The 26984-nt window shown below is 41.5% G+C and overlaps 1 protein-coding gene across 1 annotated transcript in view; it reads left to right on the top strand.

The window, feature by feature from the left end:
• Positions 1-26984, top strand: part of LOC132823157 (pantothenate kinase 3) — a 98025-nt gene that overhangs the window by 44078 nt on the left and 26963 nt on the right. The window contains exons 2-5 of the mRNA XM_060836732.1: positions 5529-5881; positions 11513-11766; positions 12632-12808; positions 16591-16714. Coding sequence (XP_060692715.1) covers positions 5529-5881; positions 11513-11766; positions 12632-12808; positions 16591-16714 — 908 coding nt within the window. The remainder of the gene's footprint in view (positions 1-5528; positions 5882-11512; positions 11767-12631; positions 12809-16590; positions 16715-26984) is intronic.

Raw genomic sequence — 26984 nt, 5'->3', positions numbered from 1 at the left:
TCGCTAAATCACCCTTAATCCGATGCATCTGTATTTTCTGCAGTAGTTCTGGATGGGAAGCCATTTATTTGGTGTGTCTAGGAGGGTTTTTTGAAACAGTATGTAGATAGTCCGAGAGAGGGGGCCATATTGCACCTGATATTGTGAGATGAGCACAGACAGTCAAGTGATCAGAGTTTCAGTAGGGAAGTATTTTAGGAATTGCAACCATAATTCTGTACATTATCAAATACAAAAGTGAACCTCAGATTAAGGTGTTAAATTGGGGGAAAGCTAATTATAGTGGAAGTAGGAGAAAGTGAGGACTGCAGGTGCTGGAGATCAGAGTCAAGAGTGTGGTGCTGGAAAAGCACAGCAGATCAAGCAGCATTCTAGGAGCGAGAGACGTCGATTTTCCTGCTCCTCAGATGCTGCCTTTTCCGCCAACACACTCTTGACTATAACTGAATGAGGCAAAACTTGGAGAATGTGGATTGGGAATGGCTGTTTAAGGGTAAATCCACATCTGACATGCGGAAATCTTTTAAAGACCAGTTGATTAGAGTGCAAGGCATACATGTTCCAGTGAAAATGAAGGACAGGGATGGCAGAATTCGGAAAGTTTGGATTATGGGGAATTACTGGCTTAGTTTTTAAAAAAAGGAAACAAAAGGGGTTCATGGTTAGTACTGCTGCTTTGCAGCGCCAGAGTCCCAGGTTTGATTTCGGGCTCAGGCAATTGTCTGAGTGGAATTTACACATTCTCCCTTTGTATCTGCATGGGTTTCCCCCAGCTGCTCCCACAGTCTGAATACGTACAGGTTTGGTGAATTTGATTAGATTACTTACAGTGTGGAAACAGGCCCTTCGGCCCAACAAGTCCACACCGACCCGCCGAAGCGCAACCCACCCATACCCCTACATATACCCCTTACCTAACACTACGGGCAATTTAGCATGGCCAATTCACCTGACCCGCACATCTTTAGACTGTGGGAGGAAACCGGAGCACCCGGAGGAAACCCACGCAGACACGGGGAGAATGTGCAAACTCCACACAGTCAGTCGCCTGAGGCGGGAATTGAACCCAGGTCCCTGGCGCTGTGAGGCAGCAGTGCTAACCACTGTGCCACCGTGCCGCCCGATTGGTCATGCTAAATAGCCCATAGTCTTCAGGGATGGGTAGGCTCAGTGGAAATGCACGGTTTGCAATAGAGTAGAAGAGTGAGTCTGGGTGGGATACTCTTCGGAGAGTCGGTGCTGACTCTGGGCTGAACGACCTGCTTTCGCACTGTAAAGAGTCTATGATTATGGGCAACTAAAAACAAAGTCCTTGAAGAATATAAATAATGTAGGAAGGAGCTCAACCAGGAAGGTAGGAGGGCTAAAAGGACTTATGGCATGCCCTTGCACAGCAGGATTAAGGGAAATCCCAAGACATTTTGTACATCTGTTTGGAAGAAAAGGATAGCTATGAAAGAGTAGGTTCACTCAAGACTAAACAAGGGAGGATATATGTGAAGCCAGAACAAATGGGTAAGATCTTTAATGAGCACATCAGTATTCACTGAAGACAGGATGTGAGGCATGTTGAGCTTAGGGAAAGATGTGTAACTACTCTCAAGCAGATCAACGTAATGGAGGCGGAAGTGTTGGGTGCCTTGAAATGCATTAAGGTAGACAAATCCCCAAGGCCAGATGCAATCTTTTCCAAGATACTGTGGAAGGCAAGAAAGGAAATTATTCAAGTGTTAACAGATATCTTTGTGTCCTCTTTGGCCTCAAGTGAGGTTCCAGAAGACTGGAGAATGACCAGAGATAAGCCAGGTAATTACAGGTTTGACATCAATGGTGTGGAAGCTGTTGGAGAACATAATGAGAGATCATTTATTCACATTTGGAAGCAAATAGACTTGTTAGTAATAGGCAGCATGGATTTGTTTGCAGAATTTGATTGAGTTTTTCAAGGAGATGACAATGATTAATGAGGGAAGGTCAGTGAATGTTGTCTACATGGAATTTTGTAACGTATTTGATAAGGTACCTTATAGCAGCCAAGTACGGAAAGTAGAGTTTCATGAGATCTAGGATGAGCTGGCCAGATGGATACAAAACTGAAGACAGAGCATAGTAGTAGAAAGATACTTTTTGGAAAGTATCAGTAACTAGTGGTGTTCTGCAGGGTTCATTGCTGGGACCTTTATAAGTAGTCATAGCATCATAGAATCTTTGCAGTGTGGAAACAGGCCATTAGGCCCAACAAATCCACAATGACCCCCAAAGAGTAACCCACCCAAACCTATTCCCGAACACTATGGGAAATCCAGCGTGGCCAATTCACCTAACATGCCATCTTTGGATTGTGGGAGAAAACCAGAGCACCCAAAGGAAACCCAGGTAGACACGGGGGGGGGGGGATGTGCAAACTCCACACAGATAGTTAGCAAAGGCTGGAAACGAACCTGGGTCCCTGGTGCTGTGAGGCAGCAGAGTTAACCACTGCATCACTGATCTAGGGCAATGTAGGTAGTCTCATTAATAAGTTCGCAGATAATATGAAAATTGGCAGATTGCAGATAATATGGAGGATATGCAAATGGTATAGTGGGATATAGATTGTAGATTTGGATAGAGAAATGGCAGATGAAGTTTAATCTGGACAAATGATGCTGTCTGGCTGTGCTTTTCCAACACCTCACTCTTCGACTATGATCTCCAGCATCTGCAGTGCTCACTCCCTCCATATTTTAAGGGATCCCACCATATGCCTTCTGCTCAAAGTTTGTGAGAAGATTTGTAGCTCGGGTGCTGGTTGTTGTGGTTCTGTTCACCGAGCTGGGAATTTGTGTTGAAGACGTTTCGTCCCTGTCTAGGTGACATCCTCAGTGCTTGGGAGCCTCCTGTGAAGCGCTTCTGTGATCTTTCCTCTGGCATTTGTAGTGGTTTGAATCTGCCACTTCCGGTTGTCAGTTTCAGCTGTCCTTTGCAGTGGTCGGTATATTGGTCTAGGTCAATGAGCTTATTGATTAAATCTGTGGATGAGTGCCATGCCTCTAGGAATTCCCTGGCTGTTCTCTGTTTGGCTTGTCCTATAATGGTAGTGTTGTCCCAGTCGAATTCATGTTGCTTGTCATCTGCGTGTGTGGCTACTAAGGATAGCTGATCGTGTTGTTTCATGGCTAGTTGGTGTTCATGGATGCAGATTGTTAGCTGTCTACCTGTTTGTCCTATGTAGTGTTTTGTGCAGCCCTTGCATGGGATTTTGAACACTACATTGATTTTGCTGCCTTCTGCGGTCAGAAAGACATCTGTTCACCACTACTATTTCATGTCAATCAGCCATTTCCTATTCATGTTGCCATAATCCCTATTATTCCATGGGCTACAACTTTCCTGACAAGCCTATTATGTGGCTATTTCTCAACCTCCTTTTGGAAAGCAACACACCCCACAATATTTATATTACTCTCTCAACTCCATCCTCTTCCCCCTCCCCCCCCACCCCCCATTACTGAGCAAAAAAGTTATTCATGTCAGTCAACAAAATCTGTTTTTTTTTAAATAATCTGTTAACATTCTCTATTCTCTACTGACTGTTTAAATTTTGTTTAATTTTCACCATTTTGTCAAATCTTTCTCAACACGGTGTTTTTAAACTTCGTGTCTTGGCGTTACTGAATTTATCCACATGCTTTCCTTAATTGTTTGCAACCTGCTGAAGAAAGTTCTGATCTCCTCAGTCCTCAATTTTCTATTCCCTATCCTGAAACTGTGACTGTTTGTTCTGATCCACCTAGCCAGGGAAAAGAAGATATCATCTGAACTGCGAAGTCAGCTAAAATAATTATATTTTAACAAATTTGTCTAAACTTTGTTCAGTATGGACTCATTCCATTCCATCTCTCCTGAGCACAACACTCTAATTCCAGGGATAAATCTATGAGGCTCTGTTATACCTCCTTTACAACCAGTAAATTCTTTCTTTGGAAGAGAGACCAAACTGTGTAAGGTATCGGAGATGAGGTTTCACCGAAGTCTGGTACGTTTTGATTAGGTTTCTTTATATGAATAAACTAGAGAATAAGATGCATGACTTTAATACTTCCTTTATGGTCTTGACACACTGTATTTGCCCTTAAAATGCTATGCTTGATAGAGCTTGAATAGGATTCATATTTTATCCCTTCAAAGTTGCAGTTAAGAGTAAGGTCTGCCTCAGTATTTAACTGCAGCATGTTCCATTTTTGTAATACAAGTCAGTGTGCAGCATTTGAACATAAGACTCTTTCACTATACTACGCATTATAAACTAATTTGGTGAAACATATCAGTTCCTTGGTTTTATGTACCTTCATTTTTATTGGGTGAAGCTCTGCATGTAAAGGCCTGAATTTTTGCAGTGTCAGAGAACTTCATTGTCATTGATGATGTAAGTGGAATTGGATGTCCCCACCTTGAACATGGCTCCTGTCATGGAAAATGTTGCATTTCATGGATTCACAGTTTGTGAGGACAGTTGCCAATATAAATTGAGAGCTGCCTTTACTGCTACTGTTATAAGGTACTTCTGGAACCCCTTCGGAAGAAATAAAGGGTCTTTTAAAGATTGACCCTTTAAAATTAAACATGGTTGTTCTTCATAAGCTAGTTTATGGTATGTTGGCTTGGTTGTTATTTTGACTTTAAATTTATGGTCATGTAGTTAAAGTCTGCCCATGCTGGTTACCAGGTGAGTTGGCAAAGAATGATAGTTGGTTGCATAAGGGTTATGAAGGGCCATCAAGTTCAGGGTAGAGAGTATGAGTGGCCATAGAGGTGTGATACATCAGGTGTGATGGGGCACGAAGAGTGAGTGTGGGGGAAGAAACCTGAAAGGAACCCTGCCACCTGGAACAAAAATTCCAACTTTCAAACCTCTTTCTCTTAGTTGGGATTTGCAGATAGTGAAAAACGCCGACTCTGCAGTCCAAACAGACGAGTAAAAATGTACTCCTAAGTGTTCCTTCCAAAAGTATCTACTTTCCATTTAACAGTTCAAAGTCACTTGAATCTAATGTATGTTTCAACACATCTGCTTGAGAATTCTAAACCAATTTTTGGTGCTATATTCTTTCTCAACTGAAAATTGCTATTGCACAAAAAAAAATTCCTGTGTTTAAGTGATACTTTTTTTCCTTGCTACCAGTTCTACTTTTGTTAATGTTGGTCACAGTAGAAGTCAGTACAATGAGTGAATTTTAAATGACGGAAGTTTTAACATATAGAATATGAAACTTTCAGTTCTTCATCATATGCTTGTTGGTGAGCTCTTACAGGGATGCCAGCTTTAAAAGCAACTAAAATGTTTCTAATGACATAGGTCAAATTGAATAACCATGATGTGGTTTGTGTAACACCTTCAGTCAAACCTGTTTCAATGAACTGATTTACTGTGTTTAACACAGGTCCTCTTTAATAATTTATTTTTGGAGTTATACATGTGAATTTTATTTTCTGGAATCTTTTGATTTTTAAGTCTATAAAGTTACATATTTTTGCTTTCTTTGCAGCATTCCCTTGGTTTGGAATGGATGTTGGTGGAACGCTAGTGAAGCTAGTTTATTTTGAGCCAATTGATATTACAGCTGAAGAGGAGGAGGAAGAGGTCGAAAGCCTAAAAAGTATTCGTAAGTACTTGGTGTCAAATGTTGCCTATGGATCTACAGGCATCCGAGATGTACATCTTGAACTCAAAGACCTGACTCTTTGTGGCCGCAAAGGAAACCTGCACTTTATTCGATTTCCTACGCATGATCTACCTACCTTCATTCAAATGGGGAGAGATAAGAATTTTTCAACACTACATACAGTGCTCTGTGCCACTGGAGGGGGTGCTTATAAATTTGAAGAAGAATTTCGAACGGTGAGAATCTGCCAATGATAAAGGTGCACAATGTTGTTGCAGATGAGAATGGTTTCACTAAGAGTTATTTATCACCAGGATTAAGGATAGAAATAGTCATCTTGTTACAATTATCTATGACCCAGTTTTGAGTTGTCAGATGAGAGTGCATGCCAATCTAGCTGACACCATCAAAGGTACATTTTTGAGAGAAAAGATGTTTGGGGAGTGGGAATCACTGGTTTAAAGCATACTATACACAAAGAAGGTTTGTACCTCTAAGGTTTAAGCTCCAAAGCTACAGGACTGTATACACAGGTATACATAGACTGGTCAGGGATAGTCAGTGCCCATGCTGGATACCACACGTGGGCCTGTCCAGGAGTACCTCAAAAAGAAGTTAAGTTAGTCAGTGGAAAATTGAATCTCCTCCTCGCGATCTTTTTGCTTGTAGGATGTATGAAATGTGCCAGTCAGGATATCACCCACCTTACTATTCTTGATACATATCATGTTTGCTCTATTTGACCAGTATTTTAAGTTTTAGCCCCTGACCTCACACCAGCAGTTGTTGTTAACAATGGATCACCATGTCATTATGGTGGTATGCAAATAATTGTAATCTGTATGTTGGCAGTTGTAGTGCAGTTTATAATGTGGGATCATACTGTGCACGATGTCCAATAATTCTGAAGGTTAGAAGGATCATTGTTTGATTGGCAGTTTGAAGGGAGACTCTTTCATGTCACACATGGAGACAGATTATATTGTTCAGATTTCAAACATAAGGTAGTTTCATTTGGAAGTGATTGTTTGAAATGATGCACTTCAGATAATGTAATACTTTGCAGCAACCTAGGTGGGCATATCAGCATATTGATTGTGTTACTGGTCCAGTTGTTCAGAGATCTAGACCAATGGGTGAGAAACATAGAATTGTAGAAATGATACATCACAGAAGCTGGTCATTCAACCCCTAAAGACACGCACACGCCCTTTGTAATCCCATCTTCCTACACATGGCCCATAGCCCTACAATGTACAGCACTTGAGGTGCAGATCCAGATACTTCTGGTTTATGGACTTTGCCTCCACCACCAGCTCAGCAGCGAATTCCAGACATCGTCACTCTCTGCATAAAAAGTTTTGTCTCACAGCCCCTCCAATCCTCCTGTCATTTAGCTTAAATCTATGAACCTGGTTTTTAACTGTCTGCCAAGGGAATCAGATTCTTCTTATCTATTCTGTCTATAACCATTGCAACCTCTCTCTTCCAAGGAAAATATCGACAACCTCTCCAATTTCTCCCCGTAGCCACAATTTGTCCAGCCCTGGCAATATTCTAGTAAATCTGCTCTGCACTCTCTCTCCAGAGCAGTTTCGTCCTTCCTGTAAAGTAGTGACTGAAACTGCACACCATACTCTAGTTGTGGCTTCACTAATGTCTCATACAATTTCATCATTTATTTAAATAACTTTTGTATTCTATTATACTCTACCAATGACAGAATTCATTCCGTATGGCTTCTTTACAACCTTATCTACCTGTACTGCTACCATTAGGGATCTGTGCACTGATAAAACAAGATCTCTCACTTCTTCTACCCGTCTCAGTATATTTCTGTTTATTATGCATTCCCTTTTACTGTTTGACCTCCCTAAATGAATTATCTCATACTTACTAGAGTCAAACTCTATCTGACACTTTCCTGCCCACTTCAGCAATCCATCCATATGATGCTTACAGCTATCGTTTGCAGGACCCACTATACAGCCAATTTTTGTGCCATCTGCAAATTTCCCAATTGTGTCCCCCACATTCAAGTCCAAATTGTTAACCTATGAAACAAACAGAAGGGGTCCCAACACTGAGCCCTGCAGAACACCACTTGAAATAGCTTTCCATTCGCAAGGACAGCCGTCGACCATTATCTTTGTTTCCTGTTACTAAGCCAACTTTGGATCAAATTGATACATTGTCCCATATCTCATTGGCTTTCACTTTTTTGACCAGTCTGCCATATGGGACCTTGTCAGATGCCTTACTAAAATCCACATCGACAATATCCACCTTGCTACCCTCATTAATACTTCTTGTCACTTCCTCAAAGAATTCAGGTCTGTAAGACATTAAGACTTGTAAGACTGAGCAAGGCTGTGCTGACTATCCCTGACCAGTCTATGCTTTTTTAACTGATCTCAGGTTTGATTCTAATAATGTGCCCACCTCAGTAGTAAGACTAACTGACCTATAATTTTTTTTTTTGCATTTCCTTTGCATCCTGTTTAAACAACGAAACCACATTTATGTTCCTCCAGTCCTCAAAAATAATTATCAAAGCATCTGCTATGTCCTCCCTGACCTCCTTCAATATACTAGAGAACAATCCATCCATCTAGCCCTGGTGATTTATCCATTTGCAAGGAGTCCAATTTCTCTAACTTGCTCTCTCGTTATGCTTATTTCATCCAATATTTCATACTGCTCCTCTTGGATTACAATATCCACATCATCCCTTTTGTGAATACAAAGGCAAAAAATTGATTGAAAATTCTTCCCATGTCCTCTGCATCTTCACGCAAGTCTGCTTCTTGACCTCCAATAGGTTCCAATTTTTTTTTTCAACTATCCTTTTACTTTTTATGTACTAGTAAAGCATCTTTCCTTTATCTTACTTGCTAATATTTTTCATGTCCTCTCCTTTTGATTTCCTTTTTTTTATTTGATCCCTGTATTTTCTATACTCCAGACTATCTGCAGGGTTGAGTTTTTTTTATTTCTGTTCCTAAGCTTTAATTTTCTATTTAATCTTCCTTGTAACTTTGTGGGCATGCAAGGAGGTCTAGATTTGGCAGTACCATTCTTATTTTTGGAGGGGACGTTTATGCTTTGAGTCCTAAGGATCTCACGTTTTAGTGCTGCCACTGATGTATCCTTTAGCAGTCCTGTTCAGTCCACCTCTGTCAGTTTTGTAAAATTTAGCGTCCCCAGTTAAATATTTTTGTTCTTATTTATATTTGTCCTTTTCCATATCAATACTAAATGTAACAGATAGGGCGGCACAGTGGCTGAGTGGTTAGCACTGCTGCCCCTCAGCACCAGGGTTCACTTCCAGCCTCGGGCAACTGTCTGTGTGGAGTTTGCATATTCTCCCCATGTCTGCGTGGGTTTCCTCCGGGTGCGCCGGTTTCCTCCCACAGTCCAAAGATGTGCAAGTCAGGTGAATTGGCGAAATTGCCCATAGTGTTAGGTGCATTAGTCAGAGGGAAAATGAGTTTGGGTGGGTTACTCTTCAGAGTGTCGGTGTGGACTGGTTGGGCCGAAGGGCCTGTTTCCACACTGTAGGGAATCTAATCTAATATGGATGTCCACTATCACTTCGCCCATTTGCCTGTCTTCATTTCTCAAAACTAAATCCAGAATTTTGTCTTCTCAGTTTGGGTTTCTCACATATTGTTTCTTTTAAAAAAATTCCTGGACACGGTCCATAAATTTTTCACCCTCAATACCCCTTATGCTGTTTAAAACCCAGATGAAATTAGGATAATTAATTAAAGTCTCTTGCAAGCAGAATTTTTTTCTACTTATATGCATTTCTGTCTCCCCCTCACTATTTGGAAAACTGTAATTCAAATCCCTCAGCAGGTATTTCAGGTAATAAAAGGTCTTAGTAATGGTGACCATGAAAATGAAATTTTTGTTTTTAGGGGCAAAAATGTCTCCCACTTCTGTTGTACCTTGCCTGTATGTGACTGCAGACAATTTGGCTTCATCTAATCTAGCTATGAAAACTTCTAATAAGAAAATTTGACCACATTTGCTGGATGCAAATACGGCCTAATCTATCCAGCTGACCCTTTTAGAGTCTTCTACAATAACTTTGGGGACTTGTATCAAAATTGGGAGAACTGCCCTACAGACTAGCCAAACACGGCTGACATGGTCGTGGCTTTCAGATTCCTATCTTTAAGATAATGTTTCAAATCGACCATCACTGATCTGTCCTTGCAGAACAGACCCACTTGTGCTGTATAGTTAACTGGATGCATTGCTGAACTTTCTCAAAATTGGCCTTCATCCAATTAGGTCTTGGATTATTAAGTTACAAAAATAGGCAAGGGAACATCCTACTGATGACCATTTGTTGCCCTTTCTCAACTGGTGAATCACTAATACATCATTGAACACAACATGGAAGTAGGATTTGATGGCAAAGGTACTGAATCAACTCTGGATAGGAGATTGCACCAGTCATTTTGAATCATTTGTTGCCTGTTCAGTCAGCAGTATTGTTAGACCTTGCTATATAGGCCATATAGGTCTGCAACAAGTGGTGAGGGAAAATCTTGCTGTATTTTCTCAAATCTATGCATCTGTATGTGGTAATAGGACTGACTGCCACACAGTGTTTAAGGAAACCATCTACCATCTTCAGACTCCAACTCCTGTCTATGATTTTGTATTGTGTAACAACTGTGCTAAATGTGAGAGATTCAAAATATGTCTGTCGAGCACTCAATAAGATTCTGTGGTCATCAGCAGAGGCATGTCCCTCACTGTCCCATTAATTAATTGAAATGCCTTCTGGGCAGTTATGGATGGGTCGCAAATGCTGGCCTAGCTAGCGCCGCCCCCCTCTCGTAAATGAATAACCGAATCATGAATGACTAAACAAATTGGACCAGCCATTTAAATGCTGGAGAAGGCTGGAGACTTACAAGTCTGCACCTCTTAAAGCATGGTGGTCAGATCAAATACTCCATTTGCCTTGGTGAGTACAGCAGTAATAACACCCAAAGCTGAATGCTATACAGGACAAAACAGTCTATTTGATCGGTACCTGAACCAGCAGCAGCATGCTGTTGATGGCAATGTGTACCATCTAGAAGGTGCACTGCAGCAACTTGGCTGACATCTTCAGTCGCACTTCCCACATCCACAACTTGTACCACGTAAAAGACTTAAAGGCAGCAGATGTATGGAAATACCACCCCCTGCAAGTTTTTCGTCTTGCCACACTCCACTAGGTCTTGGAACTATATTGCTGTTCCATCAATGTCACTGTCAAAATCCTGGTGCTGATTTCCTAATGGGCATTCCTAATAGACACCTATACCACTGGACTGCTGCAGTTCAAGAAGGCATCTCAACAACATCTCAATCTATCAAGTGGGGATGAACAATAAATGCTGACCTATCTAGCCACGTTCCACAAAAGAAAAAATAAACTGGGCAAAAGACGTTTTATGAAGTTAGTCATCTTCCCTGTTTTTAAATGTCTTCCAGTATTTCTGGCAAAATCATTGAGGTGTGTTGCTTATTTTTAAACATTTCATTTGATAAGGGACCAGATGTCGCTAGTACCTTTCTTTTAATCATGCACATCAACATTTAGTTTATTAGAACGAATATTGTGCTTTACTGCTTCCCTAAAAATATTTTATATTGCACTTAAGATTTGCCAGAATTAAACAGGAGTAATATACTGTATTCTACTGCATCTTGCAGAAAATCTTTTGGAATTGAAAAGCCATGAACAATTTCCCAATCTGGAAGTAATATTGAAAACTAATATAGTTTTTCTTCAATTGTATCATGCACAAATAGTATACTAACTTTCCAGTTACACTAATAGACTTTGTTTATTTCAGATTGGTAATCTGCAGTTACATAAACTGGATGAACTGGACTGTCTGGTCAATGGCCTCTTGCACATTGATTCTCTCAGTTTTAATGGCCAGGCAGAATGTTATTACTTTGAAAATGCCTCAGACCCTGAGAAATGCCAGAAGATGCCTTTCAACCTTGATGACCCCTACCCTTTGCTTGTGGTGAACATTGGGTCAGGAGTTAGCATATTAGCTGTATATTCAAAGGACCAGTATAAGAGAGTAACTGGAACCAGGTAAAATGTTTAAGAATTGCACGAACTGATTATTTCATTTCTACAATTTACTATATGAAATAATAGATAATGTTTGCAGTCATAAATCGCTGGAGATCTTCAGAGTAATAGTTTACTCTGAACACGAGCCCTCTGTGAAGCAATTCAGAGTTTGTGTATAAATTACATTTTTCACAAGTGTCTGTAAGTAATCATCATTGCAATACCTATGACATTGCTGATAGCAATTCCACAGTGTTACTGTCAGTTCTGCCATCGCCTGTCCTGTTTCAATTCCCCATCTATTCTATCAGTCCACAGCTTTCTGATTTATAAATGAGAAAAATGCTTCTAACTCCTCTTTTCAGCTTTTATCTGATATCGTTATTACCAACTTAAAGAGGAAGTTTCTTGCTGCTTTAGCACCCCAAAAATTGCAGTTATGTATTAAGCAATTGCAAAGTGAGCATGTCTTGGGTTTTCTTTTGGTTGCTGAAGCATGTTGTATATTTCATTATAGAGTATAGAGACAATAGTCTTTTGAATCTTTAGTAAAGACAAAAAATTAATCTGTACTTAAATATCAGTGAAAGGAGCATTTGTTTGCATCAAGTTCAGCTTTGACTTCATAGACAACCATCTAAAACCATCAAAATAATTTAGTCTTTGGACCAGAAGATGATTCTGGTCTCATACCAACGTCTGCAGAGTGATGGCATTGTCACGAAAAACTCCCATCCTTAAGATAGACAAAGCAAATAAATATAATGGGACCTATAAAAATCAGTGTGATTCGGCAAATGTTGAATCTAAATGTAGAATTTTGAAATGTTCCAATTACTAACATAAAATGCCATTATTATCTGACTTTTTTTGTTTCTTTTAGTTTAGGAGGTGGAACCTTCCTGGGCCTCTGTTGTTTACTTACAGGTTGTGAGACTTTTGATGAAGCCCTTGAAATGGCATCTAAGGGTGACAGCACCATGGCTGACAAATTAGTGAGGGACATCTATGGAGGAGACTATGAGCGCTTTGGTTTGCCAGGATGGGCAGTTGCATCCAGGTGGGTACAAGTAATAATTGAATGAAATGATTAATTGTAACAGTCTTCCCTTTAGATTTTTAATCACTCAATCCAATATTTCTAATTATTTACACAACATTGCAGTACTTCAACAATAATGTACACTACATTGACTTAGGAGAGGTGATGGCCTGATGACGGGCTTTTGCCCGAAACGTCGATCTTACTGCTCCTTGAATGCTGCCTGAACTGCAGTGCTTTTCCAGCACCAGTCTAATCTAGACTCCAGCATCTGCAGTCATTGTTTTTACCTTAGGAGAGGTGATGGCTTAGTGGTACTATGCAAGACTATTAATCAAGAGACTGTATTAATGTCCTGGAGATCTGGGTTCGAATTATTGGCAAATAGGGGAATTTAGAGAAAGTGAGGACCGCAGATGCTGGAGATCAGAGTTGAGAGTGTGGTGCTGAAAAAGCACAGCAGGTCAGGCAGCATCCGAAAAGCATCCAGGATTCCTGGTGAAGCACTTATGCCCAAAACATTAAATCTCCTGCTCCTCAGATGCTGTCTGACCTACTGTGCTTTTTCAGCACCACACACCCAAAACAGATAGTGAAATTTGAATTCAATAAAAATCTGGAATTATGAATATAATAATGACCATGAATCTATTGTTGATTGTTGGGAAAAGCCCAACTGGTTCACTAATATCCTTTCGGGAAGGAAACTGCCATCCTTACCTGGTTTGGACGACTTGTGACTCCAGACCCACAGCCAACGTGTTTGACTCTTAAACTGCTCTCTGGGCAATTAGAAATGTGCAATAAATGCTGATCTGACCAGCAATGCCCTCATCCCATGAATAAATTAAAAATACAGTGGCTTTTTTTTGTGCTGGTTATCATTCTGACCTCTTTTATGTTTTCCAATAATCTTGTATTGACATTTTCAGGAACAATTCCTACCTCAAGTGATTTTTATAATATAAAAAAGGCTACACTCTAAATGTACGGGAGTTACATGTTAACTAGGACAGCGGACAAACATCTGACAGTAAATCCCGCCTGAAATTCTAAACAGCAAAGACAAAGTGACCTGTTGATAGACCTGCATCTAATGTTAGAACCTTTTGTGGTTATTTTTATGCATTGCAGCTTATCTTCAAGGAGAGTTTTCGTATCTGATGAAAGCTATTAAAATTCATAGTCATAACTAAGTGCTTGCTTCATTACTGAGGAGAACACAAGTCCAGTTATGGCAGGTGCAATAAGTCATTTTTTTGAAAAATTGGCTTTAAATGAAAGTGAAAAACCAAATGATATTTAAACTGTTAACGCTTATTAGATTAAAGAAATTAAAGAATATTGCATCGTTATTGTTGCAGTTAACAATAAGCTAGGAGAAAGTAAGGACTGCAGATGCTGGAGATCACTGTCGAGAGTGTGGTGCTGGAAAAGCACAACAGGTCAGACAGCATCTGAAGAGCAGGAGAATGGACATAAGCCCTACATCAGGAATAATGCGTGTGGGCCGGGGGCTGAGAGTTAAATGAGAGAGGGGTGAGGTTTGGGAGGAAGGGAACTGAGAAAGCGATAGGTAGATGAAGGCGAGGGAGAAGGTGATAGACAGACAGGGGCGGTGGTGGAGGTGTGGAGTGGGAAAGGTGTGGGCAGGTCAGGAGTGCCGACTTGGAGCTTGGGACTGGGATAATGTGGGAGGAGGAGTTGAAATGGGGAAACTGTTGAAATCAACATTTGTCCCATGTGGTTGCAGGGATCCAAGGCAGAATATGAGGCATTCTTCCTCCAGGTGTGGGGTGGTAGTGGTTTGGCAGTGGAGGAGGCCCGGGAACTGCACGTCCTTGATGGAGTGGCAGGAGGAATTGAAGTGTTCAGCCATGGGGCTGTGGGTTTGGTGGGTGCGGGTGTCCCAGAGAAGTTCTCTGAAACTATCTGCAAGAAGGCATCTTATCTCCTCGATGTAGAGGAGACCATATCGAGTGCAACAGGTGACATTGATGGAGTTTCAGGTAAATTTCTGTTGGATGTGGAAGGATCCTTTGGGGCCTTGGACGGAGTGAGGGGAGTGGAGTGGGTGCAGGTTTTATACTACTTGCAGTGGCAGGGAAAGGTACCAGCATTGGGATGTGGACTGGTAGGGCAAATGGACCTGACGAGAGAGTCGCGGAGGGAGTAGTCTGTCCAGAACGCTGATAGGGGTAGTGAGGAAAATATATCTCTGGTGTTGGGGTGGCTAGCGTGGTGGAGGATGATGTGATGCTACAATAAGCTGCAGATTTACAAAATCCAGGGTGGACCTAATAGCAGATTATGCTTAAGTGTACCTTTCTAGAATAAGAAAGAAAAAAATCCTGTTTTTAATTTGTAATAATTGCAGTACGTGACTTAACTTGGCCACAGCTTCAAATGTTATAAAACCACAAAAGGTTTCCCTGATATCTCATCAAGTTTACCCACTATATAGCTAAGATGTGCAGAGCAGGAAAATTGTTAGCTGCAATAAATCACCTGAGTAAATGTGAAAGTCCAATAGTTAGTTTGCTCATCTCTACATCATTTCAATGTTTATGCTAACATCATGGCTGTGTAGCAATCTGCCAAGTGCAACAAATTGACTGAACAGAAAAGAAAAGGAGTGGGAAGTATTGGCTATTATTTCCAGCAATCTCAGACTGTGCATGGCAATTGGGTAAGGACAGAATTGAGCTAATTTAGCCTGCCTTGCCATCTCAGTAGGATATAGATACCCTTTATTTTTGTTTTGTTTTGTGAGGCATCCATAGGTAATAATGGTTACTTGGGTAATGATACTGTAATTCAATCACCCATCTGAGGTTGCTCTTTTTGTCTTTCTTTTGTTTCAACATACATCCACTCAAAGCAGTGAAATAGCTCCAGAAAGTAAGTAATCTGATATTAGAGCTGCTAAACTTTAACTTGTCTTGAAAACAGTAGTTTTTAACAAGACTCAAAAACTCAACAAGGCAGTACTCTCCAAGCTAGAATCTCAAACCACCTCCCAAATTGAATTTCAGTGGTTTAATCTGTTCAGTGGTTTAAGCAAATGTGACCTGCCACCAACAACACACAAGTGCTGTGACTTGACTATCTAACCTGGACTTAGAATTGAAAGGTGCTCATCATACAGTGCTCATCATACCCTGCAGTGTGGAAACAGGCCCTTTGACCCCACAAGTCCAACCCTCTGAAGAGTATCCCACCCAGGCCCATTCCCCTACCTGACTACACTATATTTACCCTGACTAATGCACCTAACCTACACATCCCTGAACACTATGGGCAATTTAGCATGGCCAGTACATCTTTGGACAGTAGGAGGAAACTGGAGCACCTGGAGAAAACCCACGCAGATACTGGGAGAATGTGCAAACTCCACACAGACAGTTGCCCGAGGATGGATTCGAACCTGGGCCCCTGGTGCTATGAGGCAGCAATGCTAAACACTGAGCTACCGTGCTGTCCCTCGCTAGTGTTGTTCATAAGCAAAGTTGCAATAGTGTTTCCAAAGCTTTGAGAAATGTGCCACACCAAGAAACCTAATTTTAGGCACAGGAGACACTGAAGTAAAATGGTTGGTTTTCTTTAGTTGTATGGGATTAATTTAACTTTTATAAACATTCCATGTGTCTGAATATTCCGGTGGCTTTACAGTTCACACAGAGAATAGGGAAAGAGGTGAAAGTCTTGTCGTCTTGTCTAATATAAATCTGATAATGTGCTCTTAGATTAAAAACGAGTGGTATTTCACGAGCTAATTTTTCATTCTGTTTTCCTTGTAGCTTTGGCAATATGATTTGCAGGGAGAAGCGAGATTCAGTCAGCAAAGAAGACCTAGCAAGGGCTACATTGGTCACCATTACAAACAACATAGGATCCATTGCCCGTATGTGTGCACTGAATGAGGTATAGCAGTTCAGACCATAGTTCATTATTTTTCAGATGATGGTTGGCTTTAGTGGACCGTGTATACTGTGGAACACCTATGTAGTCAGCGTTCAAGACAATTCACAACTTCTCAGCTGCTGAAGCAATCCATGCAGAAAGACCTAGGTAAAGTTCAGGTTTGGGCAGACAAATGGTAGGAGACAGTTGTGCCACACAAGTGCCAGGTAATGATTGTCTCAACAAGGAAACGTCTAGTCATCTTTTTTTATGTGCCATTGCTGAATTATTCCCACCTCCATCGGTGTTCTAAGGATTACTCTTGACCAGAAACTTAACTGGAACTGTCCATTTAAATACTGTGGCTACAACAACAGATTAAAGGTTACAAACTGTGTGGTAAGCAATTCACCTCCTAACTTGCTCAACTCTATCCACCATCTAAAAGGTCCAAAGGAATTACTTTGCAGTTGCCAAGTTGATTGCAATTCTAACTATATTAAGGAAGTTCAAAACCATACAAGGTAAAAAGAGCCCACAGATTTGCATCTCATCCGACTTTAACATTTGCTCCTCCACAGTAACAGGTGTGTGCACTATCTACAAGATGCACCGCAGCAACTCATCAAGGGTCCTTCAGTATCTTCTAAACTGTGACCTCCACTAGCTGGAATGGCAAAGGCAACCAATGTATGGGAACACAACTACCTACGAGCCTGCCAAACTGCACGCTATCCTGACTTAGATTTCACATTTACTAGATCAAAAACATTGAACTCCCTCCTAATGGCACTGAGAATGTCCCCAAATCCCAAGTATAACAGTGATTCAAAAAGGCAGTTCAACACCATCGCCCCCAAGAAAATTAGGAGTGGTAGTAAATGATGGCCCTGTCAGTGATCCCGCTAAGAGCGCACACAGAAAGAAAATCAAAGCTCAGCAGATGTTAACTACATGTTGAATAATTCTTCCTTCTAGAAGGGTGAAAGCATGCAGAGGCTGCATGAGTTTAATTGCTTTTCTGTTGTATCAATGGATTAAGCTAATTGATGTGGAAATCCATATTTTATTGTGGCACCATGAAACTGAAGAATTTCTTTAATTGGTGCTTAAAGTTAAAATACATTTTAATATTGAGGTGCATGTGAATTATGTTTCCATTGTATCATTGAAACCAAATTTAAAAAGAGGTAAATGTTGAATAGGTACAGTTTTTATGACACAAAAATCTCATCTTCTGAATGCAAGTAGTGTAATATTGGGAGAAAATGCATGTGAGCGAAAAAAAAAACCATTGTTTGAACATCTACTGCATTATTGGTGTTGTTTCTGTAGCTGCTCATTACAGTTGTCAAGATATTTGTCAATGTGATCCTTTGAAAATTAATTCACCGTTATTGTGTAGATGAATGCAACAAACAACTTTATGCATTTGAGAGTCCGATGAGCTCCAGGGATGAATGACCTGTCAATCTACTTTTTTTTTTGAGGGTTGGTGGATTTCATCAGCATTTCATCTGATATTTGTTAGTTAATAAGAAAAAGATCCTGCTCTGTTGGTAGCATTGTTGCCTCAGAATGAGTGTTTATAATTTGAAGCTCCACTTCAGGGTTTGAATATAAAAAAGTAGTTGACTCCAGTGCAGTACTGTAGGAATTCTGTGTTGGTGCTGCCAGATAAGACATTATGGCCTTATGATGTAAAAAAAAATCCAAAGACACAAGTTTAACACAGTCTATTTTTTATCTTGGATGTTTTGACTAATATATGTTTACCAATTAATACCACAAAAGCAGATTATCTAGTCATTTTCATATTGCTGTTTTTAGAACTTGATATATGTAAAATTGCCTGCTTTTTTTCTACTTTAAAGGAGTGACTACCGCCCAATATTTCATTGCTGGCAAAAGACTTCAAAATATGTTGAAGCTAGCACGGAAACAGATTCTTCGGTCCAACTCGTCCATGCTGACCAGATGTCCCAACACAATCTAGTCCTACCTGCCAGCACCTGGCCCGTAGCCCTTCAGACCCTTCCTGTTCATATATCCTGATGTCTTTTAAATGTTGTAACTGTACTAGCCTCCAGCACTTCCTCTGGCAACCCATTCCATACACGAACTACCCTCTGCGTGAAGAGGTCTCTTTCATATCTTTTCCCTCTCACCCTAAATCTATGCCCTCTCGTTCTGGACTCCCCCACCCCAGGGAAAAGACCTTGTCTGTTTACCCTATCAGTTCCCCTCATAATTTTGTAAACCTCTATATATTCATCCCTCAGTCTCCAATGCTCTGGATAAAACAGCCCTAGCCTATTCAACCTCTCCCTATAGCTCAAAACCTCCAACCCTGGCAACATCCTTGTAAATCTTTTCTGAACCCTGTCATGTTTCACAGCATCCTTCCAATAGGAAGGAGACCAGAATTGCATGCAATATTCCAACAATGGCCTAACCAATGTCCTGTGCAGCTGCAACATGACCTCCCAACTCCTGTACTCAATATTCTGATCATTAAAGGAACGTATACCAAATGCCTTCTTCACTAATCTATCTACCTGTGATTACTTTCAAGGAGCTATGAAACTATACTCCAAGGTCTCTTTGTTCATAACACCCATGGACCTTACCTTAAGTGTGTAAGTCCTGCTAAGATTTGCTTTACCAAAATGCAGTACTTCTCATTTATCTAAATTAATCTCCATCTGCCTCTCCTCCACCCATTGGCCCATCTAATCAAGGTCCCGCTGTAATCCGAGGTAACCGTCTTCGCTGTCCACTACACCTCCAATTTTGGTGTCACCTGCAAACTTACGAACTATACCTGTTATGCTCACATCCAAATCATTTATAAAAAGTAGTAGAGCAAGCACCGAGCCTTGTGGCACTCCACTGGTCACCGGCCTCTAATCTGAAAAGCAACCCTCCATCACCACCTTTGCGCTAGTTCTGTGTCCAAATGGCTAGTTCTCCCTGTATTCCATGAGATCTAACCTTGCTAACCAGTCTCCCATGTGGAACCTTGTCGAACGCCTTACTGAAGTTCGTATGGATCATGTTTACCATTCTGCCCTCCACAATCGTGTTTGTTACTTCAAAAAACTCAAATCAAGTTTGTGAGACATGATTTTCCACGCACAAAGCCATGTTGACTGCCCCTAATCAGTCCTTGCATTTCCAAATACATCCACATCCTGTCCCTCTATCCTGTCCCATCCCTTGCCCACCACCAGTATCAAGCCCACTGGTGTATCGTACCCTGACATGTTCTTACCACCTTTCTTAAATAGTGGCACCACGTTAGCCAACCTCCAGTCTTTGGGCATATCACCGGTGACTATCGATGTTACAAACAGCTCAACAAGAAGCCCAGCGATCACTTCCCTAGCTTCTCAGAGTTCCAGGGTACACCTGATCAGGTCCTGGGAATTTATCCACTTTAAGCGTAACTTTCTCCTGCACTTCCTCCACTGTAATATGGATACTTTTCAAGATGTCGCCACTTATTTCCCGAAATTCTATATCTTCCACACCCTTTTCCACAGTAAACACTGATCCAAAATACTCGTTTCATATATCCCCCATCTCCTGTGACTCCAGTTATCTTACAAGATGATCACCTTAATGGGATTGTATTATAGACCCCTAAATAGTCAAAGGGAAATTGAGAAACAAATTTGTACTTCAATTTCCCTTTGACTATTAGGAGGTCTATAATACAAAGGGAAATTGAGAAACAAATTTGTTCTTCAATTTCCCTTTGACTATTTAGGGGTCTATAATACAATCCCATTAAGGTGATCATCCTTTTCTTATTTCTCAGCTCCACACAAAGGCCACCTTACTGATCTTTGAGGGACCCTATTCTCTTCCTTGTTACCCTTTTGTCCTTAATGTATCTGTATACCCTTTGGATTTTCCTTAATTCTGTTCACCAAAGCTATCTCAAAAACCCTCCTAATTTTCCTGTTATGTATATTCCTACTGCCTTTATACACTTCTGAGGAGTCACTCAATCTGTCCTGTCTGTACCTGACATATGTTTCCTTTTTATTCTTAACCAAACTCTCAATTTTTCTTTAGTTATCCAGCATTCTGTATATCTACCAGTCTTTCCTTTCACGCTAATAGGAATATACTGTTTTTGCGCTCTTGTTATTGTCATTTCTTAAGGCTTCCCATTTTTTAGCTGTCCCTTTACCTGCAAACATCTGCCCCCGATCAGCTTTTGAAAGGTCTTGCCTAATGTCATCAAAATTGGCCTTTCGCCAATTTAGAACTTCAACTTTTAGATCTGGTCTACCCATTTCCATCACTATCACAAAATAGAATTGTGGTCGCTGGCCCGAAAGTGCTCCCCCATTGACACCTCAGTCACCTGTCCTGCCGTATTTCCCAAGAGTAGGTCAGGTTTTGCACCTTGTCTAGTAGGTGCATCCATGTACTGAATCAGAAAATTTTCTTGTACATCTTAACAAATTCCTTGACATTTAAATCCTTAACACTATGGTAGTCCCAGTCTATGGAAAGTTAAAATCCCCTACCATAACCACCCTATTATTCTTACAGATAACTGAGATCTCCTTTACAAATTTGTTTCTCAATTTCCCTTTGACTATTAGGAGGTCTGTAATACAATCCCATTAACATAGAACATAGAAAAATACAGCACAGTACAGGCCCTTCGGCCCTCGATGTTGCGCCGATCCAAGCCCACCTAACCTACACTAGCCCACTTTCCTCCATATGCCTATCCAATGCCCGTTTAAATGCCCATAAAGGGGGAGAGTCCACCACTGTTACTGGCAGGGCATTTCGTGAACTCACGACTCGCTGAGTAAAGAATCTACCCCTAACATCAGTCCTATACCTACCACCCCTTAATTTAAAGCTATGCCACCTCGTAATATCTGACTCCATACGTGGAAAACAGTTCTCATGGTCAACTGTATCTAAACCCCTAATCATCTTGTACATCTCTACCAAATGACCCCTAAACCTACTTTTCTCCAATGAAAACAGCCCCAGGTGCCTCAGCCTTTCCTCATACGATCTTCCTACCATATCAGGCAACATCCTGGTAAACCTCCTTTGCACCCGTTCCAGTGCCTCCTATAGTATGGCGACCAAAACTGCACACAATACTCCAGATGCGGCCACACCAGAGTCTTATACAACTGCAACATGACCTCAGGACTCCGGAACTCCATTCCACTACCAATAAAAACTAGTACGCCATATGCCTTCTTCACAGCACTATTTACCTGGGTGGCAACTTTCAGAGATCTGTGTACATGGACACCAAGATCCCACTGCTCATCCACACTACCAAGTATCCGACCATTAGCCCAGTACTCCATCTTCTTGTTACTCTTACCAAAGTGAATCACTTCACACTTAGCTACATTGAACTCCATTTGGCACCTTTCTGCCCAACTCTGCAGCTTATCTATATCCTGCTGTAACCTGCCTCATTATTCCTCACTGTCAACAATTCCACCGACTTTCGTATCATCCGCAAACTTGCTCACCCAACCTTCTAGCCCCTCCTCCAGGTCATTTATGAAAATGAAAAACAGCAATGGTCCTAAAACAGATCCTTGCGGAACACCGCTGGTAACTGCACTCCAAGATGAACCTTTACCATCAACTACTACCCTCTATCTTCTTCCAGCCAGCGAATTCCTAATCCAAACCTCCAACTCACCCTCGATGCCATACCTCCATATTTTTTGCAGTAGCCTACCATGGGGAACCTTATCAAATGCCTTACTAAAATCCATATACACCACATCTACCGCTTTACCCTCGTCCACCTCCTTAGTCACCTTCTCAAAGAATTCAATAAGGTTTGTGAGGCACGTCCTGCCCTTCACAAAACCATGCTGACTATCCTTGATCACATTATTCCTATCCAGATGTTCATAAATCCTATCCCTTACAATTCTCTCTAAGACTTTGCCCACAACAGAGGTAAGACTCACCTGCCTATAGTTACTAGGATTATCCCCACTTCCCTTCTTGAACAAGGGAACCACATTTGCTATCCTCCAGTCTTCTGGCACTATTCCTGTAGACAACGAGGACATAAAAATCAAGGCCAATGGCTCTGCAATCTCCTCCCTTGCTTCCCAGAGAATCCTAGGATAAATGCCATCAGGCCCAGGGGACTTATCTATATTCACCCTTTCCAGAATTTCCAACACCTCTTCCCTACATATCTCAGAGCCATCCATTCTAATTAATTGTGACTCAATATTCACATCGGCAACAATGTCCTGTTCCCGAGTGAATACTGATAAAAAGTATTCATTCAGTATCTCACCAATTTCTTCAGCCTCCATACGCAGTTTCCCACTACTATCCTTGACTTGATCTATTCCTACCCCAGTCATTCTTTTATTCCTGACATACCTATAGAAAGCCTTTGGGTTTTCCCTAATCCTACCAACCAAGGATTTTTCATGTCCCCCTCCTTGCTGCTCTTAGCTGTCTCTTTTAGATCCTTCCTGGCAACCTTATAACTCTCAATCGCCCCAATTGAACCTTCACGCCTCATCTTTACATAGGCCACCTTCTTCCCTTTAACAAGGGATTCCAATTCCTTATTAAACTCCATCACACGACCCTTTCCACCCTGCCTGACAGGAACATACTTATCAAGGACACTCCATAGTTGCTTCTTGAACAAGCTCCACATATCGATTGCACCCTTCCCTTGAAGCCTACTTTTCCAAGCCACGCATCCTAAGTCATGCCTCACTGCATCATAATTTCCCTGCCCCAGCTATACCTCTTGCCCTGTAGTGCACACATCCCTCTCCATCACTAGAGTAAAAGTCACTGAATTGTGGTCACTGTCCCCAAAGTGCTCACCTACCTCCAATTCTAACATCTGTCCTGATTCATTACCCAGAACCAAATCCAGTATGGCCTCACCTCTTGTTGGCCTGTCTGCATATTGTGTCAGGAAACCCTCCTGCACACATTGGACAAACACCGACCCATCTAACGTACTCGAGCTATAGCTTTCCCAGTCAATATCTGGAAAGTCAAAGTCCCCCATAACAACCACCCTATTACTTTCACTCTTCTCCTGAATCATCCTCGCAATCCTTTCTTCTACGTCTCTAGAACTATTAGGAGGCCTGTAGAAAACTCCTAACAGGGTGACCTCACCTCTCCTATTTCTAAGCTCAGCCCAAACTACCTCAGATGGCGAGTCTTCATCCAATGTCCTTTCCACCACTGTAATACTATCTTTGACAAGCAATGCCACACCTCCCCCTCTTTTACTCCCACCTTTGACACTAATAAAACATTTAAACCCTGGAACCTGCAACAATCAATCCTGTCCCTGTTCTACCCATGTCTCCGTAATAGCCACAACATCGAAATCCCAGGTACCCACCCACGCTGCAAGTTCACCTACCTTATTTCATATACTTCTCGCATTGAAGTATACACACTTCAAGCCACCTTCCTGTTTACAGGCACCCTCCTTTGAGATTGATGCCATGTTCCTAACCTCCCTACACTCCAGGTCCTGCACCCTAAAGCTACAGTCTAGGTTCCCATGCCCCTGCAGTTAGTTTAAACCCCCCGAAAGAGCACTAGCAAACCTCCCCCCAAGGATACTGGTGCTCCTCAGGTTCAGGTGTAGACCATCCTGTTTATAGAGGTCCCACCTTCCCCAGAAAGAACCCCAGTTATCCAGAAACCAGTATCCCTCCCTCCTGCACCATCCCTGTAGCCACGCATTTAACTGCTCTCTCTCCCTATTCCTCGACTCTCTATCACATGGCACGGGTAACAAACCAGAGACGACAACTGTTTGTTCTAACTCTGAGCTTCCAACCTAGCTCCCTGAAAGCCTGCCTAACATCCTCATCCCCATTAAGGTGATAATCCCTTTCTTATTTCTCAGTTCCACCCGAATATTTTCCCTGAATGTATTTCCAGGAGTATCCTCCCTCAGTCCGGCTGTAATTCCAACCCTTATCAAAAATGCCACTCCCCCTTCTGACTTGCCTCCTTTTCTGACCTTCCTGTAGCATTTGTATCCTGGAATATGAAACTGCCAATCATGTCCATGCCTGAGCCATGCTTCTGTAATTGCTATGATATGCCAGTCCCATGCTCCTAACCATGCCCTGAGTTCATCTGCCTTCCCTGTTAGGCCTCTTGCATTGAAATAAATGCAGTTTAATTTATCAGACCTACCTTGTTCTCCGCTTTGTCTTTGCCTGCCCTGACTATTTGACTTGCTTCTTTTCTCAGCAGTACCAGTCTCCGATTGATCTCTTTCCTCACTATCTCCATGGGTCCCCACTCCCCACCTTACTAGTTTAAAACCTCCCAAATCTCCCTGCCAGTGTATTAGTCCCCTTCCAATTCTGGTGCAATCTGTCCTTCTTGTACAGGTCACTTCTACTTGAGAAGACATTCCAATGAATCAAAAAATGTGAATCCTTCTCCATCTTCCTATTCCTACCCTCACTAGCTCAAAGCACCAGGAGTAATCCACATATTACATCTCTCGAGAACCTCCTTTTTAAATTCCTGCCCAACTTTTTATATTCTCCCTTGTGTACCAATGTGTACAATGAACTCCTGCTGGGCCCTCTTTCCCCCTTGAGAACATTCTGCATGCTCTCTGAGATGTCCTTGTTCCTGGCACCAGGGAGGCAACACGCCATTCTGACTTTTCCCTACTAGCCCCAGAAACATCTGTATTTGCCTCAGTCTAGAGAGTCCCCTTACACAATCGATTTCTTGGAACCTGACATACATTACATTGCATTACAGCCAGTCTCAATACCAGAAATTTTCGTTGTTCGTGCAACATTCCCCTGAGAGTCCATCATTTAGGGCAGCACGGTGGCACAGTGGTTAGTACTGCTGCCTCACAGCACCAGAGAACCAGGTTCAATTCCTGCCTCAGGCAACTGTCTGTGTGGAGTTTGCACATTCTCCCTGTGTCTGCATGGGTTTCCTCCAGATGCTCTGGTTTCCTCCCACAGTCCAAAAATGTGCAGGTTAGGTGAATTGGCCATGCTAAATTGCCTCTAGTGTTAGGTGAAGGGGTAAATGTAGGGGAATGGGTCTGGGTGTGGACTTGTTGGGCCGAAGGCCCTATTTCCACACTGTAAGTAATCTAATCTAATCTAATCTAATCCCTTACATTTTCCAAAGTAGCATACTTGTTTGAAATGCACTACCAACCTACCTCTCTTACCTTTCCTGGAGTTAACCCTTCCATGTGACTGTATCTGTGACTTTTCTCCCTTCTTATAACTGCCATATCATAAAAGGTTGCCCCATAAAGTCTATTTTTCATTTGGTGCACTGGAATGTCAGACTAGATTAAATGTTCAAAACCTAAAATGAGGCTCAAGTACAAAACCATGGGTGAGAATGCTAAGCTGGTAATTTTCTGATGGGGAATAAAAACTCCTATCTGGAGCAATAACAGTTTTACTAAAAATATTTTTTTTTAACTCTAATCTCCAATAAGAAGATCTTGATCCTCTGTACTTTCGGCTTCTTTACAGTGCTGCCTTGTGACATGAGGATCAAGCAGCATTGTACAGGGCTATGAAAGCTCAGAGACTTTGCAGCGTTCAGAAATTTTCAATATTTTGTTCCTTGTCCTTTTACTGTCTTTGCTTTCTCTTCAATCAAATTACCCAAGTCTTCACTTTAAAGTAAAATAATTAAAATTAATATCAGAAATATGAGTTTTACGTACAGGATATATTTAAAAGAAGTGTTTGCTGCTTCAGTACATTTGTGTTTTAAATTGTGCTGTACTTCCTGAAGTTATGTTTGATTAAGTTGAGCACAGTGAAGATGGTGACTTATTCTATCGCCAAATCATCAAGCAAATTAACTTTGAGTTAGTTGTGAAACTGTTGCTTATGTTATGCAACCCTTGATGAGGTGAAAGTGGAAAGAATATTTCTCTTGTTAGTCACTCCAAGGAAGAAGCTTAAAATTTGGGGTTGGCCTTTCAGGGTAAAGGTGACAATTATTTTTCTGAAAGTCGGGAAATTCTGAAACTGAATCAGGGGCAGCTAAGGTGAGGTTAGAACATAGAACATAGAAAAATACAGCGCAGTACAGGCCCTTCGGCCCTCGATGTTGCGCTGATCCAAGCCCACCTAACCTACACTAGCCCACTTTCCTCCATATGCCTATCCAATGGCATTTAAATGCCCATCAAGAGGGAGAGTCCACCACTGTTACTGGCAGGGCATTCCATGAACTCACGACTCGCTGAGTAAAGAAT

This window comes from Hemiscyllium ocellatum, chromosome 16 (genome assembly GCF_020745735.1).
Source record: "Hemiscyllium ocellatum isolate sHemOce1 chromosome 16, sHemOce1.pat.X.cur, whole genome shotgun sequence".
NCBI lineage: Eukaryota > Metazoa > Chordata > Chondrichthyes > Orectolobiformes > Hemiscylliidae > Hemiscyllium > Hemiscyllium ocellatum.
Note: the sequence above shows the minus strand (reverse complement) of the source record. Positions and strands in the feature narration are given on the sequence as shown.